The sequence below is a fragment of the Phasianus colchicus genome, chromosome 36 (genome assembly GCF_987193195.1).
Source record: "Phasianus colchicus chromosome 36, bPhaCol1.hap1.1, whole genome shotgun sequence".
Taxonomy (NCBI): domain Eukaryota; kingdom Metazoa; phylum Chordata; class Aves; order Galliformes; family Phasianidae; genus Phasianus; species Phasianus colchicus.
Window position 1 is genome coordinate 2,515,697 of NC_143471.1, and position 19,522 is coordinate 2,535,218.

Here is a 19,522-nt window from a genome sequence, read left to right on the forward strand (position 1 = left end):
CACCCTCCCATACAGACCCCCCCCCCCCACTTAAGCCCCCACTTACAGAACGCCCCCTCCCCATTTTAACCCCCCTCCCATACAGACGCCCCCCTTTCATACAGACCCCCCCCCCCATTTTACCCCGCCCCCATACGGACCCCCCTCCATTTTACACACACACCCCCCCCCCCCCCCCCCCCCCCCGTCACCCCATCAACGCTTCCGCCACCGCCTCCCTCACAGCCCACCCCTCCCCCCCCTCCTCCCCCCCCAACTCCCCGTCCCCCTCCCCCCCGCTGTCCCCCCCCGCCCCGTTCTCCCCCCGGTTGGGTTCGGGATCCCCCCTGGCGGTGCAGACGTTGTGCAGGAGGCAGCAGGCGGCCAGCAGGGTGGGCAGGAAGGCCACGTCACCGTCGTTCCGCTTCTGGAGGCAGCGCCAGCGGCTCCGGAGCCGCCGAAGCGTCGACGCCGCCGCCCCCCGAGCCGCCGCCGCCGCGGCGTTGAAGCGGAGCCGTTTCGTCGCGCAGGAAGTGACGTTGGAAGCCGCGGGGCGCTTCCTTCCGGCGCCGCGGACGTAACTTCCAGTCCCCGCTCCGGAGACTTCCGGCGTGCCGATGACACGTCTTCCGGTGCATGAATCCGAGACTTCCGGAGCAGCGGTGACGTAACTTCCGGTCTCTGAACATGACGCTTCCGGCGTGCCCCCGCGACTTCCGGTCTTCGAACTGAAGACTTCCGGCGTATTCAGACTACTTGTGGTAATTTCCGCCGCAAGGTGGGAGTCGCTCTGCCGCTCCCTCGCTGCGGGTTCTACGTCACATCCGCTTCGGACCCCGGAAACCTCCGGAAGTCCCCCGCAGTCCCGCCGCGCGGCGTCACAGGCGCTGACGTCAATTGCGGAACAGCGGACTTCCGGTCTGATGTAACGAGTCGATTTCTGCCTCCGTCTCTGAGCAAAGATGGCGCCACTCCTGTACGGCTCCGCGCCTTCCGGCCCGCCTCTGACGTCACTTCCGGCTCGGCGCCTCAGAGCCCCCGCGTGCTTCGCTGCTCGCGCTCCTCTGACGCCGCTTCCGCTCAGCAGCCCGGCCACTTCCGTTTTGTCATCGCACTTCCTCACCTCACCGCCGACGTCGCTTCCGCCCCACCATTTGCCGCCGGACCCTCGTCCGGACTCAGCACTGACGTCACTTCCGTCAGACACTTCCGGTCCTGGACCGCAACCGCCCAGCTCTCCTCCATCCGTTGCGTCACTTCCGGCGCGCCGCCGCCCCTCTCCTTTTAGTCCTCCTCCGCGCCCCCCCTCCCCGATCTCGTCCCGCCCGTACGGCCGCAGTAACCACGGCAACAGCGGATCGCGCTCCCCGCCCAGCAGGAACGGCGCGACCCGAACCCCCCCGATGTCGCGCTCCGTCCCCGGCCCGCACAGCCCCCCCTCCCTTTCCGCTTTGCGCTGCAGCCCGGAGCCCCGCACGCCCCGGCCGGGCGGCGTTACCTCCACCGCCCACAGGTAACCGCGGGGATCGACCACGGCCTGCAGCACCACGGCGTGCCAACCCCGTCCGTCGCTGTACCGCGCCGCGTCCTCCGGAGGAGCGCGGATAGGGACGCGGAGCCGCGTCAGAACCCCGCACAGTTGCGGGATGGCGAAGCCCTGAGCCGCGGGCGGGGACGGAGCGGCAATGGCGGAGACCTGCCGCACTTCCGGCGGGCCAATGGCGGAGCACTGCCACAGTTCCGGCGGGGCAATGAAGGCTCCCGGCCGGACTTCCGGCGGGGTAATGGAGGCTCCCTGCTGGACTTCCGGCCAAAGAATGGCGGATTCCTGTTGTACTTCCGGTGGAGAAATGGCGAATCTCTGCCTGACTTCCGGCGCGGCAATGGCGGACCCCGGGCCGCTCCCCGGCGCAACCCCGACCCCCAACAGCGGCGGCGGCGGTACAACGGCGGTCCCGTCGGCCACGCAGGCGGGCGGGGTGGCGAAGCACGGCCCCAGATCCGCCACCACGGCCTCGCAGACGTCGCGGAGGATCTTACAGACGGTCGAGCGGGAGACGCCGAAGCGGAGCTCCACCGCCCGGTATTCGCTGCCCGCCCCCAGCCGCCACAGCGTCAGCGCCAGGCGGACCTCGGCCGGGACGGCGCGCCGCATGCTCGTGTCCCGCCGCTGGATGGCGGCCCGGAGGCGGCCGCAGAGGAAATCGAAGGTGGCCGGCGCCACGCGGAAGTTGTCGGTCCACTCGCGGCGGCTGAAGGCCTTGTCGCGCACCGTCTCCCAGAAGGCGCAGCTCCGCCGTTTGCTCCACAGCCGCGGGGACGGAGGGGGGAGCGCCGCCGCGCGGAGGCCGCAGCGGGCGCTGAGCCACGCCAGGAGGAAACGGCGGCGCCGGAGGCGGCGGAGGACGGAGCGGAGGCGGCGGAGGGTGCGGAGAAGGCGGAGGCGGCGGAGGCGGATGGAGGACAGGGCGCAAAGGGCGGCGGCGCCGCCGCTGAGGGCGGACAGGAGCGCGGGGGCCGCCATCTTGGCAGGGCGGTGCTGAGCAGCGCGCATGCGCGAGAAGTGGTCGGGAGTCAGCGCGCACGCGCGGCGATGCGGGGTTGAAAATGTGCGCATGCGCAAGGTTTCGACCAATCGCGGCTTGCCGTACTACGCATGTCCCTTATAACCCCATAACCCCCCCATAACCCCATAAACCCCCATAACACCATATCTCCCCCCAAAACCCCAGAAGCCCCCCAGAACCCCATAACGCCACACCCCATAATCCCATAAAGCCCCATAACCCCCCCCATAACCCCACACCCCATAACCTCATTACCCCCCCATAATCCCATAAAGCCCCATAACCCCCCCATAACTCCACACCCCATAACCCTATAACCCCCCCATAACCCCATAAACCTCCATAACCACATAACCCCCTATAACCGCCCCCACAACCCTATAAACCCCCATTACCCCATAACACCCCATAATCCCATAAACCCCCATAACCCCATAATCCCCCCATAACTCCACAACCCATAACCCCATAACCCCCCCCATAACCCTATAAACCCCCATAACCCCATAACCCCCCAATAACCCCATAAACCCCCCATAATCCCCAACATAACCCCCCTATAACCCCATAACCCCCCCATAAACCCACACCCCATAACCCCATGACTCCCCCCATAACCCCATAACCCCATAACTCCCCCCATAACCCCATAAACCCCCATAACCCCCCCCATAACCCCATAATCCCCCCCATAACCCCATAAACCCCCATAACCCCATACACCCCCTCCATAACCCCACACCCCATAACCCCCCCCACAACCCTATAAACCCCATAACCCCATAACCCCCCAATAACCCCATAAACCCCCATAACCCCATAAACCCCATAATCCCTCCCCATAACCCCATAACCCACCCCATAACCCCATAATCCCCCTTATCCCAAAGCTGCCCCATAACCCCCCGCATAACCCCCCGTAACCCCATAACCCCCCCAAACCCCTTAAACCCCCCATAACCCCACACCCCATAACCCCATAAACCCCCCATAACCCCATAAACCCCCATAACCCCATAACTCCCCCCATAACCCCATAACCCCCCCATAACCCCATAAACCCCCCATAACCCCACACCCCATAACCCCATAACTCCTCCCATAACCCCATAACCCCCCCAAACCCCATAAACCCCCATAACCCCATAAACCCCCCATAACCCCACACCCCATAACCCCATAACTCCCCCCATAACCCCATAATGCTCCCATAACCCCATAATCCCCCCCAAACCCCATAAACCCCCCATAACCCCATAACTCCCCCCATAACCCCATAACCCCCCCATAACCCCATAAACCCCCCATAACCCCACACCCCATAACCCCATAACTCCTCCCATAACCCCATAAACCCCCCAAACCCCATAAACCCCCATAACCCCATAAACCCCCCATAACCCCACACCCCATAACCCCATAACTCCTCCCATAACCCCATAAACCCCCCAAACCCCATAAACCCCCATAACCCCATAAACCCCCCATAACCCCACACCCCATAACCCCATAACTCCCCCCATAACGTTCCCCATAACCCTATAAACCCCCCAAACGCCATAAACCCCCCATAACCCCATAACCCCATAACCCCCCCAAACCCCATAAACCCCCCATAACCCCATAACTCCCCCCCCCCACCCACCCTTCGCCCTCTGACCCCATAAACCCCAAAGCCGCTCCCATTACCGCCAATGGGACGGGATTTGGGATCGTTCGGGGTCAGGTTTCCACCCCTCCCCCCTTTATGGGGTCAAAGGTTCCCCCGCACCCCGCCGCCATCCCATAATACCCACGGACCCCGCAATGGGGCAGCGCCTGCGGGGTGTCCTGACCCTATTGATCCTCCTCGGCCCTACAGGTGGGATATGGGGTCGGGGGGGGATTTGGGGTTTTTAGGAGCTCCTGTGATCCCATTAAATCCCATGTGGGGACTCTGCGATCCTATAAACCCCATTTGGGGTCTTTGGGGCTCCTATAATCCTATAAAACCCATTTGGGGTTTTTGGGGGTCCCTGTGGTCCTATAAACCCCATTTGGGGTCTTTGGGGTTCCTATAATCCTATAAAACCCATTTGGGGTCTTTGGGGCTCCTATGATCCTATAAACCCCATTTGGGGTTTTTAGGGGCACCCATGACCCCATTAAATCCCATTTGGGGTTTTTAGGGGCTCTTGTGACCCCATTAAATCCCATTTGGGGTCTTTGGGGGACTCTGCAATCCTATAAACCCCATTTGGGGTTTATAGGGGCTCCTATGACCCTATAAACGCATTTGGGGTTTTGAGGGCTCCCTGTGATCCTATAAACCTGGTTTGGGGTTTTTGGGGTCCCTGTGATCCTATAAACCCCATTTGGTGTCTTTGGGGCTCCCATGATCCTACAAACCCCAGTTGGGGTCTTTGGGATTCCTCCTGACCCCATAAACCCCACTGGGGATCCTTGGGGTCTCCGATGATCCTATAGACCCTATTTGGGATCTTTGGGGTTTCTCCTGACCCCATAAACCCCATTTGGGATTTCTGGGATCTCCTATGATCCTATAGACCCTATTTGGGATCTTTGGGGTCTCCTTTGACCCTATAGCCCCCATTTGGGGTCTTTGGGGTTCCTCCCGACCCCATTAACCCCATTTGGGATCTTTGGGGTCTCCTATGACCCTATAGCCCCCATTTGGGTTCTTTGAGGTTCCTCCCGACCCCATTGACCCCACTGGGGGTCTTTGGGGTTTTGTGGTGCCCTTTATGGGATTTTCCCCCCTACAGCCGCTCCCGATCCGCGCGGCCTCCCCCGAATTTGGGATCCTGACACCGACGACCCCATATCCGACGACCCCATATCCGACATCGCCGCCCCATTGTTTCTGTCCTCCCGCGGCTTCGCTCCACCCCACAACAGCGACGACCCCATAAAGGCGACGTCCGACCCCATAAACGCCGACTCTCCGTCACCCCATAAGCTGGACTCGTTCCCGACCCTAAAAGACGACAATGGGGACGAAGAGCTGAACTTCGAATTCCTCCCCGTGGATTTGGGGTCAAAAGGGAAGAAAAAGGGCAAAAGGAACGCCGGCCCCGTTGGGGTTGACCCTATTGATCCTATTAGGGTCAGGGTTGGCCCCACTGATCCTATAAGGGTCAGGGTTGATCCCACTGGTCCCACTGGGGTCAAGGTTGACCCGTTGGCCAACGTTGACCCCATAAGGGTTGGGGTTGACCCCATTGACCCCATAAGGGTTGGGGTTGACCCCACTGACCCCACAAGGGTCGGGGTTGACCCCATTGACCCCATTAGGGTTGGGGTTGACCCCACTGACCCTATTAGGGCCAGGGCTGGCCCGTTGGCCAACGCTGACCCTATAAGGGTCGGGGTTGACCCCACTGACCCCATTAGGGCCAGAGCTGGCCTGTTGGCCAACGCTGACCCCATAAGGGTCGGGGTCGACCCCACTGACCCTATTAGGATTGGGGTCAACCACACCCACCCCATTGGGGTCAACCCATTGGCCAAGGTTTACCCCATTGTCACGGCGGCGCATTTTGGGGTCGCGGAGCTTTTGGGGGATCCCAATCTTTTGGGGGATCCCAATCTTTCGGGGGACATCAGCGGTTCCGGGGACACCGATCTGCCCACCACGACCCCAAAAACCCCAAACCCCATAACCACCCCAAATCCCACCACCACCCCAAAGCAAGGTGGGTTCCTTCCCCGATCCCCTGACCCTATAAAACAAAAAAACCCCGAACTCTGGGGTTATAGGGCCGCCATCCCGACCCTATTTCCCACCCCTCCCCAGGGCTGTGCCATAATAACGGGGTGCACATCAATGGGATTTGTCACTGCACCCCATTATTTTATGGGGTCGAGTGTCAGTACGCCAAGGAGAGCCTGGAGGTCAACGACGGTACGGGGTCGGCCCTATAAGGTTATAGGGTGGGGATATGGGGATGGCCCTATAAGGTTATAGGGTGGGGGTATGGGGTCGGCCCTCTAAGCTTATAGGGTGGGGGTATGGGGATGGCCCTATAAGGTTATAGGGTGGGGGCATGGGGTCGGCCCTATAAGGTTATAGGGTGGGGGTATGGGGTTGGCCCTATAAGGTTATAGGGTGGGGATATGGGGTCTGGGGGGCAGAAGTGTGGGATCGGGGTCGGTGAGGAGGTGGGAATGAGGTTTTGGGGTTGGCATTGGGGATGGTTATGGGGTCGGGGTTATCAGTGGGGGATTGGGGTCACTATGGGGTATGGGGTCCCTATAGGGGCAGATATGGAGTATGGGGTCCCTAAAAGGGCAGATATGGGTTATGGGGCCGTTGTAGGGGAGAAATATGGGGTTAAGGACCCTACAAGGGCAGATATGGGGTGTGGGGTCCTTATAGGGGCAGATATGGGGTAAGGGGTCCCTATGGGGGCTGATATGGGGTATGGGGTCGTTATGGGATATGGGGTCCCTATAAGGGCAGATATGGGATATGAGGCCGTTATAGGGGACAGATATGGGGTATGGGGTCACTATGGGATATGGGGCCCCTATAAGGGCAGATATGGGGTGTGGGGTCCTTATGGGGTCAGATATATGGGTATTGGGTCCCTATAAGGGCAGATATGGGGTATGGGGTCTTTATAGGGGACAGATATGGGGTATGGGGTCACTATGGGATATGGGGTCCCTATAAGGGCAGATATGGGGTGTGGGGTCTTTATAGGGGACAGATATGGGGTATGGGGTCACTATGGGATATGGGGCCCCTATAAGGGCAGATATGGGGTGTGGGGTCCTTATGGGGTCAGATATGGGGCCGGGGTCCACTCGGGGGTCTCCACCCCACAGCCACGACGTCGGCCACGGTGACGATGAGCGCCAAGGTGGTCAATAGGGCCTTCAGCCCCGCTCTGGAAAACCCCAAAAGCCCCGAATTTGCCCTATTTCGGCTGGAATTCATACAGAAGGTAATGGGGTCGGGGCTGTGGGGCCGCCCCATAGCGGGGTTGCGGTCTGTGGGGTCTGTAGGGTCACCCTATAGTGGGGTTGGGGTCTATGGGGCCGCCCTATAGTGGGGTCGGGGCTGTGGGGCCACCCCATAGCGGGGTTGGGGGCTGCGGGGTCTGTAGGGTCGCCCCATAGAGGGGTTGGGGTCTGTGGGGTCACCCTATAGCTGGGCTGGGGGCTGCGGGGTCTGTAGGGTGGCCCCATAGCGGGATGGGGGGGCTGTGGGGTCTGTAGGGTCGCCCCATATCCGGGTGGAGTCTATGGGGTCGGACCTGTGGGGCCGCCCTATAGTGGGGTTGGGGGCTGTGAGGTCTGTAGGGTCACCCCATAGAGGGATTGGGGTCTGTGGAGTCACCCTATAGCGGAGTGGGGGCTGTGGGGTCTGTAGGGTCGCCCCATAGCGGGGTGGAGTCTATGGGGTTGGACCTGTGGGGCCGCCCTATAGTGGGGCTGGGGCCTGTGGGGTCTGTAGGGTCGCCCCATAGAGGGGTTGGACGCTGTGGGGTCTGTAGGGTCGCCCCATAGAGGGGTTGGGGGCTGTGGGGCCATCCCATAGCAGGGTTGGGGCTGTGGGGTCTGTAGGGTCGCCCCATAGAGGGGTTGGACGCTGTGGGGTCTGTAGGGTCGCCCCATAGAGGGGTTGGGGGCTGTGGGGCCATCCCATAGCAGGGTTGGGGCTGTGGGGTCTGTAGGGTCGCCCCATAGAGGGTCGGGGTCTATGGGGCCGCCCCATAGCGGGGTTGGGATTTGTAGGGCCGCCCCACTGACCCTAAATGTGCCGTAGATGGAGGAGCTGTATGGGAACGTGGAGGGGTTCGAGGGAGTGGAGGTCCTGGCACTGAGGTGATTTGGGGTCGGGGGATCCTATATGGGGTCTGTGGGGTCGGGGGATCCCATATGGGGTCTGGGGGGTTGGGGGATCCTATTTGGGGTCTGTGGGGTTCAGGGGATCCTATTTGGGGTCTGGGAGGTTTGGGGGATCCTATATTGGGTCTGAGGGGCTTGGGGGATCCTATTTGGGGTCTGTGGGGTTCGGGGGATCTTATATGGGGTCTGAGGGGTTCGGGGGATCCTATATGGGGTCTGAGGGGCTTGGGGGATCCTATTTGGGGTCTGTGGGGTCGGGGGATCTTATATGGGGTCTGAGGGGTTCGGGGGATCCTATATGGGGTCTGTGGGGTTTGGGGATCCTATTTGGGGTCTGTGGGGTTCGGGGGATCTTATATGGGGTCTGAGGGGCTTGGGGGATCCTATTTGGGGTCTGTGGGGTTCGGGGGATCTTATATGGGGTCTGAGGGGTTCGGGGGATCCTATATGGGGTCTGGGGAGTTTGGAGGATCTTATATGGGGTCTGTGGGGTTCGGGGGATCTTATATGGGGTCTGAGGGGTTTGGGGGATCCTATTTGGGGTGAGGGACCCCAAAGGGGTGAACAATGGGATCATCCATCACTTATGGGGTTTGAATGACCCTATATGGGGTCTGGGGGGTTGGGGGGATCCTATATGGGGTCTGAGGGGTTTGGGGGATCCTGTATGGGGTGAGGGACCCCAAAAGGGTGAACAATGGGATCATCCATCAGTTATGGGGTTTGGGGGATCCTATTTGGGGTCTGGGGGGTTTGTGGGATCCTATTTGGGGTGAGGGATCCCAAAGGGGTGAATAATGGGATCATCCATCACTTCTGGGGTTTAGGGGATCATATATGGGGTGCCTCCAACCCATAACCTCCTCCACACCATAGCCACCCCATAACCTCCCCTACCCCATAACCACCCCATAACCTCCCCCACCCCATAACCACCCCATAACCTCCCCCATCCCATAACCACCCCATAACCACCCCATAACCCCACTCCCACCCCATAACCACCCCATAACCTCCCCTATCCCATAACCACCCCATAACCACCCCATAGCCACCCCATCCCATAACCACCCCATAACCTCCCCCACCCCATAGCCACCTCATAGCTGCCCCATAACCACCCCATAACCTCCCCCACCCCATGACCGCCCCATAAACACCCCATAACCACCCCAGAGCCACCCCCATCCCATAACCACCCCATAACCTCCCCCACCCCATAGCCGCCCCATAACCACCCCATAACCGCCCATCCCCCCCCTCCCTTCTCGGACCATAGAGAGGGCAGCGTCGTGGTGACGTACGAAGTCCTCCTTCGGGTCGGAGCGGGGATTGGCGCCGCCGCCGTCGTGGAGGACCGCGTGGAGGACCTCCTGCAGGCCACCGCCGCCAATTGCAGTCAATGCAGCGACGTCACGTGTGAGTGGGGGGGGATATCACGTGACTGGGAGAGACGGAAGGCGGTGGGGATCACGTGAGGGGGGAAGGAGGCGGGGTCACGTGAGTGGGGGGGCCGGTCCCATAGAAGGGTCTTTATTTGGGGTCGTGCAAACGCTTATGGGGTTTTGGGGGATCCTGTATGGGATTTGGGGTGGGGGTCTCCCATCCTGGTCCCCATTGGGGTCCCACAAACTCTTATGGGGCTTTGGGGGTCCTATATGGGATTTGGGGTGGAGGACCCCCATAAGGTCCCCGTTGAAGTCCTGCAAACGCTTATGGGGTTTTGGGGGATCCTGTATGGGATTTGGGGTGGGGGTCTCCCATCCAGGTCCCCATTGGGGTCCCACAAACGCTTATGGGGTTTTGGGGGATCCTATATGGGATTTGGGGTGGAGGGCCCCCATAAGGTCCCCATTGGGGTCCTGCAAACGCTTATGGGGTTTTGGGGGATCCTGTATGGGATTTGGGGTGGGGGTCTCCCATCCAGGTCCCCATTGGGGTCCCACAAACGCTTATGGGGTTTTGGGGGATCCTGTATGGGATTTGGGGTGGGGGTCTCCCATCCAGGTCCCCATTGGGGTCCCACAAACGCTTATGGGGTTTTGGGGGATCCTGTATGGGATTTGGGGTGGGGGTCTCCCATCCAGGTCCCCATTGGGGTCCTACAAACACTTATGGGGTTTTGGGGATCCTGTATAGGATTTGGGGTGGAGGACCCCCATAAAGGCCCTCACTGGGGTCCTACAAACGCTTATGGGGTTTTGGGCGGTCCTGTATGGGATTTGGGGTTGGAAGACCCCATTGGGGTCCTATAAACGCTTATGGGGTTTTGGGGGATCCTATATGGGATTTGGGGTGGAGGACCCCCATAAGGTCCTCATTGGGGTCCTACAAATGCTTATGGGGTTTTGGGGGTCCTATATGGGATTTGGGGTCCCCCCAGCATCGCTGTCCCCGTGGGTTGGGGCCGGCCCCATAATTTCCCCTATAACCGCCCCACATTTCCCCCATTGTGGCCCCATAGGCGAGCTGTGCTTCAATGCCTCCCACACCGCTGTTACCAACTACAGCATTCAGCCCCTGGATGAAGGTCTGACCCCATAACGGACCCCATAACCCCATAAACACCCCATAACCCCATAACCACCCCATATCCCATAACCCCATAACCCCATAACCCCATAACCACCCCATAACCCATAACCCTATAACCACCCATAACCCCATAACCACCCCACAACCCGTGCCCCCATAACCATCCCATATCCCATAACCCCATAACCCTATAACCACCCCATGACCCCATAACCCCCCCATATCCCATAACCCTATAACCACCCTATAACCCCATAACCCCCCCATGACCCCATAACCCCCCCATATCCCATAACCACCCCATAACCCCATAACCCTGTAACCCCATAACCCCCCCATATCCCATAACCCCATATCCCCTAACCCCATAACCCCCCCATGACCCCATAACCCCCCCATATCCCATAACCCTATAACCACCCTATAACCCCATAACCCCCCCATGACCCCATGACCCCATAACCACCCCATATCCCATAACCACCCCATAACCCTGTAACCCCATAACCCCCCCATCACCCCATAAACCCCCCATATCCCATAACCCCATATCCCATAACCCCATAACCCTATAACCACCCCATGACCCCATAACCCCCCCATATCCCATATCCCATAACCACCCTATAACCCCATAACCCCCCCATGACCCCATGACCCCATAACCCCCCCATATCCCATAACCCCACGCGCCCCCCCCCCCCCCCCACTTCCCCCCCAGCGCTGTGCCGGCAGTTCGTCCCGCCGTCTCTGATTGGCTACTACTCCCCCGTCCTCTCAACCAATGGCGTTCTTTGCGTCACCCGTTGCCACCCGCTTTCCTCCGAGCCCCTCCCGTGCGTGCACGGAGCATGCGCAGTGAGCGACGACGGACCGCAGTGCGAGTGAGGCCTTAAAGGGGCAGCGACCCTAAATGGGGTCTGGGGGGTGGCTGTGGCTGTGGGGTGGCTGTGGGGTCTCTATGGGGTCTGTATGGCTTTGGGGTCTCTATGGGGTATCTATGGCTATGGGGTCTGTATGGGGTCTGTATGGGGTCTCCATGGTTATGGGGTCTCTATGGGGTCTTTATGGGGTCTCTATGGCTATGGGGTCTCTATGGGGTCTGTATGGGGTCTCCATGGTTATGGGGTCTCTATGGGGTGTCTATGGCTATGGGGTCTGTATGGGGTCTCTATGGGGTCTCCATGGTTATGGGGTCTCTATGGGGTCTCTATGGGGTCTCCATGGTTATGGGGTCTCTATGGGGTGTCTATGGCTGTGGAGTCCCTATGGGGTTTCTCTGGGGTCTCTGTGGGGTCTCTGTGGGGTCTCTGTGGGGTCTCAATGGGGTCTCTCTGGGGTCCCTATGGGGTTTCTCTGGCCTCTTTCTGGGCTCCCTATGGCGTCTCTATGGGGTCCCTCTGGGGTCTCTATGGGGTCCTTATGGGGTCTCTATGGGGTGTCTATGGCTATGGGGTCCCTATGGGGTCTCTATGGGGTCCCTATGGCGTCTCTATGGGATCCCTATGGGCTCCCTATGGGGTTTCTGTGGCCTCTTTCTGTGCTCCCTCTGGGGTCCCTGTGGGCTCCCAGTGGGGTCCCTATGGGGTCCCTGTGGGGTCTCTATGGGGTCTCTATGGGGTCCCTATGGGGTCCCTATGGGGTCCCTATGGGGTCCCTGTGGGGTCCCTATGGGGTCTCTGTGGGGTCCCTATGGGCTCCCTATGGGGTCTCTATGGGGTCTCTCTGGCCTCTTTCTGGGCTCCCTATGGGCTCCCTATGGGGTTCCTATGGGGTCCCTATGGGGTCCCTGTGGGGTCCCTATGCGGTCCCTATGGGGTTTCTGTGGCCTCTTTCTGTGCTCCCTATGGGGTCCCTATGGGCTCCCTCTGGGCTCTCTTTGGGGTCCCTATGGGGTCCCTATGGGTCCCTATGGCGTCTCTATGGGATCCCTATGGGCTCCCTATGGGGTTTCTGTGGCCTCTTTCTGTGCTCCCTCTGGGGTCCCTGTGGGCTCCCAGTGGGGTCCCTATGGGGTCCCTGTGGGGTCTCTATGGGGTCTCTATGGGGTCCCTATGGGGTCCCTATGGGGTCCCTATGGGGTCCCTGTGGGGTCCCTATGGGGTCTCTGTGGGGTCCCTATGGGCTCCCTATGGGGTCTCTATGGGGTCTCTCTGGCCTCTTTCTGGGCTCCCTATGGGCTCCCTATGGGGTTCCTATGGGGTCCCTATGGGGTCCCTGTGGGGTCTCTATGGGGTCCCTATGGGGTCCCTATGGGCTCCCTATGGGGTCCCTGTGGGGTCCCTATGGGGTTTCTCTGGCCTCTTTCTGTGCTCCCTCTGGGGTCCCTCTGTGCTCCCTCTGGGGTCCCTCTGGTGTCCCTATGGGGTCTCTATGGGGTCTCTATGGGCTCCCTATGGGGTCTCTATGGGGTCTCTCTGGCCTCTTTCTGGGCTCCCTATGGGCTCCCTATGGGGTTCCTATGGGGTCCCTATGGGGTCCCTGTGGGGTCCCTATGCGGTCCCTATGGGGTTTCTGTGGCCTCTTTCTGTGCTCCCTATGGGGTCCCTATGGGCTCCCTATGGGCTCCCTATGGGGTCTCTACGGGGTCCCTATGGGGTTTCTCTGGCCTCTTTCTGGGCTCCCTATGGGCTCCCTATGGGGTTCCTATGGGGTCCCTATGGGATCCCTATGGGGTCTCTATGGGGTTTCTCTGGCCTCTTTCTGTGCTCCCTCTGGGGTCCCTGTGGGCTCCCAGTGGGGTCCCTATGCGGTCCCTGTGGGGTCTCTATGGGGTCCCTATGGGGTCCCTATGGGCTCCCTATGGGGTCCCTGTGGGGTCCCTATGGGGTTTCTCTGGCCTCTTTCTGTGCTCCCTCTGGGGTCCCTCTGTGCTCCCTCTGGGGTCCCTCTGGTGTCCCTATGGGGTCTCTATGGGGTCTCTATGGGCTCCCTATGGGGTCTCTATGGGGTCTCTCTGGCCTCTTTCTGGGCTCCCTATGGGCTCCCTATGGGGTTCCTATGGGGTCCCTATGGGGTCCCTGTGGGGTCCCTATGCGGTCCCTATGGGGTTTCTGTGGCCTCTTTCTGTGCTCCCTATGGGGTCCCTATGGGCTCCCTATGGGCTCCCTATGGGGTCTCTACGGGGTCCCTATGGGGTTTCTCTGGCCTCTTTCTGGGCTCCCTATGGGCTCCCTATGGGGTTCCTATGGGGTCCCTATGGGATCCCTATGGGGTCTCTATGGGGTTTCTCTGGCCTCTTTCTGTGCTCCCTCTGGGGTCCCTGTGGGCTCCCAGTGGGGTCCCTATGGGGTCCCTGTGGGGTCTCTATGGGGTCCCTATGGGGTCCCTATGGGCTCCCTATGGGGTCCCTGTGGGGTCCCTATGGGGTTTCTCTGGCCTCTTTCTGTGCTCCCTCTGGGGTCCCTCTGTGCTCCCTCTGGGGTCCCTATGGGGTCCCTCTGGGGTCTCTATGGGCTCCCTATGGGCTCCCTATGGGGTCCCTCTGGGGTCCCTCTGGGGTCTCTATGGGGTCTCTATGGGCTCCCTATGGGGTCTCTATGGGGTCCCTATGGGGTCTCTCTGGCCTCTTTCTGGGCTCCCTCTGGACTCCCTGTGGGGTCCCTCTGTGCTCCCTATGGGGTCCCTATGGGGTCCCTATGGGGTCTCTATGGGGTTTCTCTGGCCTCTTTCTGTGCTCCCTCTGGGGTACCTCTGTGCTCCCTCTGGGGTCCCTCTGTGCTCCCTCTGGGGTCCCTGTGGGGTCCCTGTGGGGTCTCCACGCCGCCCCCGTCCCGTGTCACAGCTGCAGTGACCCCGGCTCCTTCTGGTACCTGGACTCGTCGTGCAGCTCCAGGCTGAGCAAAGTGGGCTTGGCTCTCGGGCTCCCCCTGGCGGCGCTTTGCGTCGGTGCAGCGGGCTGCGGGGCGGCGCTGCTGAGGAGCAGGAGGCTGCGCAGGGCGGACAGGTTGTGGGGCGGGGGGCTTATGGGGCGGGGGGCGTATGGGGTGGGGGTCTTATGGGGCGGGGGGGAGTTCCTATGGGGCGGGGGGCTTATGGGGCGGGGGGCGTATGGGGTGGGGGTCTTATGGGGCGGGGGGGAGTTCCTATGGGGCGGGGGGCTTATGGGGCGGGGGGCGTATGGGGTGGGGGTCTTATGGGGCGGGGGGGAGTTCCTATGGGGCGGGGGGCTTATGGGGCGGGGGGCGTATGGGGTGGGGGTCTTATGGGGCGGGGGGGAGTTCCTATGGGGTGGGGGGCTTATGGGGCGGGGGGCGTATGGGGTGGGGGTCTTATGGGGCGGGGGGGAGTTCCTATGGGGTGGGGGGCTTATGGGGCGGGGGGCGTATGGGGTGGGGGTCTTATGGGGCGGGGGGAGTTCCTATGGGGCGGGGGGCTTATGGGGCGGGGCTCCCTATGGGGTGAGGGGCGTATGGGGCGGGGGGCTTATGGGGTGGGGTCTTATGGGGTGAGGGGCTTATGGGGGGTCTTATGGGGTGGGGGGCTTGTGGGGCGGGGGGCTTATGGGGTGAGTGGTGTATGGGGCGGGGGTCCCTATGGGGTGAGGGGTGTATGGGGCGGGGGTTCTGTGGGGCGGGGGTCTTGTGGGGCAGGGGACTTATAGGGCGAGGGGGTTATGGGGCGGGGGGCTTATGGGGCAGGGGGCTTATGGGGCGGGGGGGTTATGGGGCGGGGGGCTTATGGGGTGAGGGGCTTATGGGGTGGGGGTCTTATGGGGTGCGGAGCTTATGGGGCAGGGGGAGTTCCTATGGGGCGGGGGACTTATGGGGCGGGGGGCTTATGGGGCGGGGCTCCCTATGGGTTGAGGGGTGTATGGGGCGGGGGGCTTGTGGGGTGGGGGGCTTGTGGGGCGAGGGGGTTATGGGGTGAGGGGCTTATGGGGTGGGGGTCTTGTGAGGCGGGGGGCTTGTGGGGCGGGGGGTGTATGGGGCGGGTGGTTTATGGGGTGAGTGGCATATGGGAGGGGGACTTATGGGGCGGGGGGGAGATCCTACGGGGCGGGGGACTTATGGGGCAGGGGGCTTATGGGGTGAAGGGCTTATGGGGCGAGGGGCTTATGGGGTGGGGGGCTTATGGGGTGAGGGGTGTATGGGGCGGGGGTCTTATGGGGCGAGGGTCTTACGGGGTGGGGGGCTTATGGGGCGGGGGGGTTATGGGGCGGGGCTCCCTATGGGGTGAGGGGTGTATGGGGCGGGGGGCTTATGGGGTGAGGGGGACGGTATTGGGGTCCCTATGGGATGGGGGCTCCTATGGGGGTCCTGAATGGGGTGGGGGTCCCTAATGGGGCGGGGGTCCCTATAGGGGTCCTCAATGAGGTGGGGGTCCCAATGGGGTGGGGGTCCCTATGGGGATCCTGAATGGGGTGGGGGTCCTTATGGGGTGGGGGGGGGGGAGGTCCTTATAGGGTGGGGGTCCTAATTGGGGCGGGGGTCTTCAGGGCGAAGCTGCTGTCCCGAGCTGCGCTGTACGGCAGCAACGAGGAGGAGACCTGGGGGGGCAGCGCCGGATTCGCAGCCACCAACAGGGCGGCGGCGTGGGGAGGTGAGGGGGGGGGGCGGGGGGGGGTCGAAAATTGGGGGGGGGGTCAAAAATTAGGGGAGGGGTCGAAAATTAAGGGGGGGGGTCGAGGGGAGCGGTCGAAAATGGCGGGGGGCGGGTGTGGGTTGAAAATGGGGGGGGAGTGGAAAATCTGGGGGGTCAGAGGGTGGAGGGGGGGGTCGAAAATTGGGGGGGGGGCGAGGGAGGAATTGGGGTCGGGAACCCCAAAAATGGGGACAGGGATTGGGGACATTGGGGGTGGAGACCCCAAAAATGGGGGGATTTGGGCGGAGACCCCAAAAATGGGGAGATTGGGGTGGAAACCCCAAAAATGGGGACATTGGGGTTGGGGACCCCAAAAATGGGGGGATTAGGGACCCCAAAATGGGGACATGGGGGTGGGGACCCAAAAACTGGGGAGATTGGGGTGGAGACCCCAAAACTGGGGGGATTGGGGACCCCAAAATGGGGGAACTGGGGACCCTAAAATGGGGACATGGGGGTTGGAGACCCCAAAAATGGGGGGATTGGGGTTGGGGACCCTAAAAATGGGGGAATTTGAGACCCCAAATATGGGGAAATTGGGGTTGGGGACCCCAAAAATGGGGGGATTGGGGTTGGAGACACCCAAAATGGGGAGATTGGGGTGGAGACCCCAAAAATGGGGGCATTGGGGACCCCAAATATGGGGACAGTGGGGTTGGGGACCCCAAGAATGGGGGCAGGGATTGGGGGCATTGGGGTTGGGGACCCCAAAAATGGTGGCATTGGGGACCCCAAAATGGGGACATTGGGGTTGGAGACCCCAAAATGGGGGGATTGGGGACCCCAAAAATGGGGAGAGGGGTTGAAGATATTGGGGTTGGGGACCCCAAAAAAGGGGACATTGAGGTTGGAGACCCCAAAAATGGGGGAACTGGGGACCCCAAAATGGGGACATTGGGGTTGGAGACCCCAAAAATGGGGGAACTGGGGACCCCAAAATGGGGACATTGGGGTTGGAGACCCCAAAAATGGGGGAACTGGGGACCCCAAAATGGGGACATTGGGGTTGGAGACCCCAAAAATGGTGGCATTGGGGACCCCAAAATGGGGACATTGGGGTTGGAGACCCCAAAAATGGTGGCATTGGGGACCCCAAAATGGGGACATTGGGGTTGGAGACCCCAAAATGGGGGGATTGGGGACCCCAAATATGGGGGAATTGGGGACCCCAAAATGGGGGAATTGGGGACCCCAAAATGGGGGCTGGGAATGGTGGCATTGGGGTGGGGACCCCAAAATTGGGGGACCCCAATGTTGGGATCATGGGTTGGAGACATTGGGGTTGGGGACCCCAAAACTGGGGTCTCCAACCCCATTTTTTGTGTCCCCCCCCTCCCCCCCAGAGCTGGAGGAACCCAGCGCGAATTACATCAGTCTGCAGAACGTGGGCAGCGCCGGGGAGGTGCGACGGGGGGGGGGATAAAATCTGGGGGGGGGGGCAGTAATGGGGGGGGGGGGGAGGGGGGACAATGTGGGGTGACGTCAAATGGGGGGGGGGGAGAAAAAAGGGGGGTTGAAAAGGGGGGATGTAAGGGGGGGCAGCAATGGGGGGGGTCAAAAGGGGGGAAATAAAAGGGGGGGGCAGAAAAGTGGGAGACTTAAAATGGGGGGGGCTGCTGTGGGGGGGTGAGAATATGGGGTGACATCAAAGGGGGGGGGACAAAAAGGGGGGTAGAAAAGGGGGGGACATAAAATAAGGGGGGGGCAGCAATGGGGGGGGAGGGGGGACAATGTGGGGTGACGTCAAATGGGGGGGGACAAAGGGGGGGGAAGTAAAGGGGGGGCAACAAAAATGGGGGGAGAAAAGGGGGGGATATAAGAGGGGGGGGCAGAAAAGGGGGGGACGACAATGTGGGGTGACGGCAAGGGGGGGGGACAAAAAGGGGGGGATATAAAAGGGGGGGGGCAGCAAAGGGGGGACATCAATGGGGGGGGGGGGGAACCAAGGGGGGGGGGACAGGAAAGGAGGGGTGGGGGGGGGGCAAAAACGGGGGGGGGCAGCGATGGGGGGGTATTAAAAAGGGGGGGAGGGCAGCAATGGGGGGGGGGGCGTAAAAGGGGGGGGGCAGCAATGGGGGGACATCAATGGGGGGGGGAGGATCCAAGGGGGGGGGACAGGAAAGGGGGGGGGACATCAATGGGGGGATGGGGGGTGCGGGGGGCAAAAAGGGGGGTCGGCAATGGGGGGGGGCGTAAAAGGGGGGGGGCAGCAATGGGGGGGGGGAGTAAAAAGGGGGGGGCAGCAATGGGGGGTGACGTTGCTGTGGGTTGACCCCCCCGCCCCCCCCCCCGTTGTCTCCAGGTTCGCATCCAACGGCCACAAATCTGCGCCCCCCCCCCGTGAAGCGTGACGCCCCCAAATCCCCCCCCCCCCCCCCAAAATGACCCCAAAGAAATGAATAAACGTTCCCACAATGCAACGCTGCGAGTGGGGGGAAATTGGGGGGGGGGGGGGGGCATAAATGGAGTCACGTGGGGCAGACAGGGTCACGTGGAGGGGGGATCACGTGGGGTCACATTTGGGGTCACGTGGTGGGGGTCATGTGGATCTTACGGAGCTGCGAAGGTCACGTGGGTGGGGTCACGTGGGCGTTGTGAGGTTCACGGGGTGGTCAGGTCACGTGGTGGGGGTCATGTGGGTGCTACGAGGGTCACGTGAGGGGTCACGTGGGGGGGCCCTACAAGTTTGGGGGGCCCCCTAGGAGTGGGGAAGGTCATGTGGGCAGTCACGTGGGATGTGTCACGTGGGAGGGGGTGCTACGAGAGTCACGTGGGGGGGGGCAATCTTCTCCCCACTCCTGCACCCCCCCCCCCCGAAAATGGACCCCACGTGACCCAATTATTATTTTTTTTATCGGGGGGGGGGGGCGATTTTCCCTTCCCCCCCCCCCCCCCCTTAACCCCCCCTTTCGCTTAATTTGCCCCCCCCAAAAAAAAAAGAAAAAAAAGCCCATTTCTTCCCATTGCCATTCATTTATTGCACAGGGTCCAGCCCGGGGGGG

The 19,522-nt window shown here is 61.4% G+C and overlaps 1 protein-coding gene across 1 annotated transcript; it reads left to right on the forward strand.

The window, feature by feature from the left end:
* The first annotated feature begins 6,157 nt into the window (after positions 1-6,157).
* LOC116241082 (mucin-3A-like) lies at positions 6,158-18,924 on the forward strand. Its single transcript, XM_090129392.1, has 11 exons — positions 6,158-6,241; positions 6,343-6,450; positions 7,377-7,495; positions 8,320-8,378; positions 9,682-9,821; positions 10,867-10,932; positions 11,659-11,821; positions 14,722-14,883; positions 16,375-16,478; positions 17,864-17,922; positions 18,823-18,924. Exons 3-11 carry the CDS (start codon positions 7,400-7,402, stop codon positions 18,862-18,864), a joined length of 891 nt encoding a protein of 296 aa, XP_089985518.1. The 5' UTR covers positions 6,158-6,241; positions 6,343-6,450; positions 7,377-7,399; the 3' UTR covers positions 18,865-18,924.
* Positions 18,925-19,522: the final 598 nt, after the last annotated feature.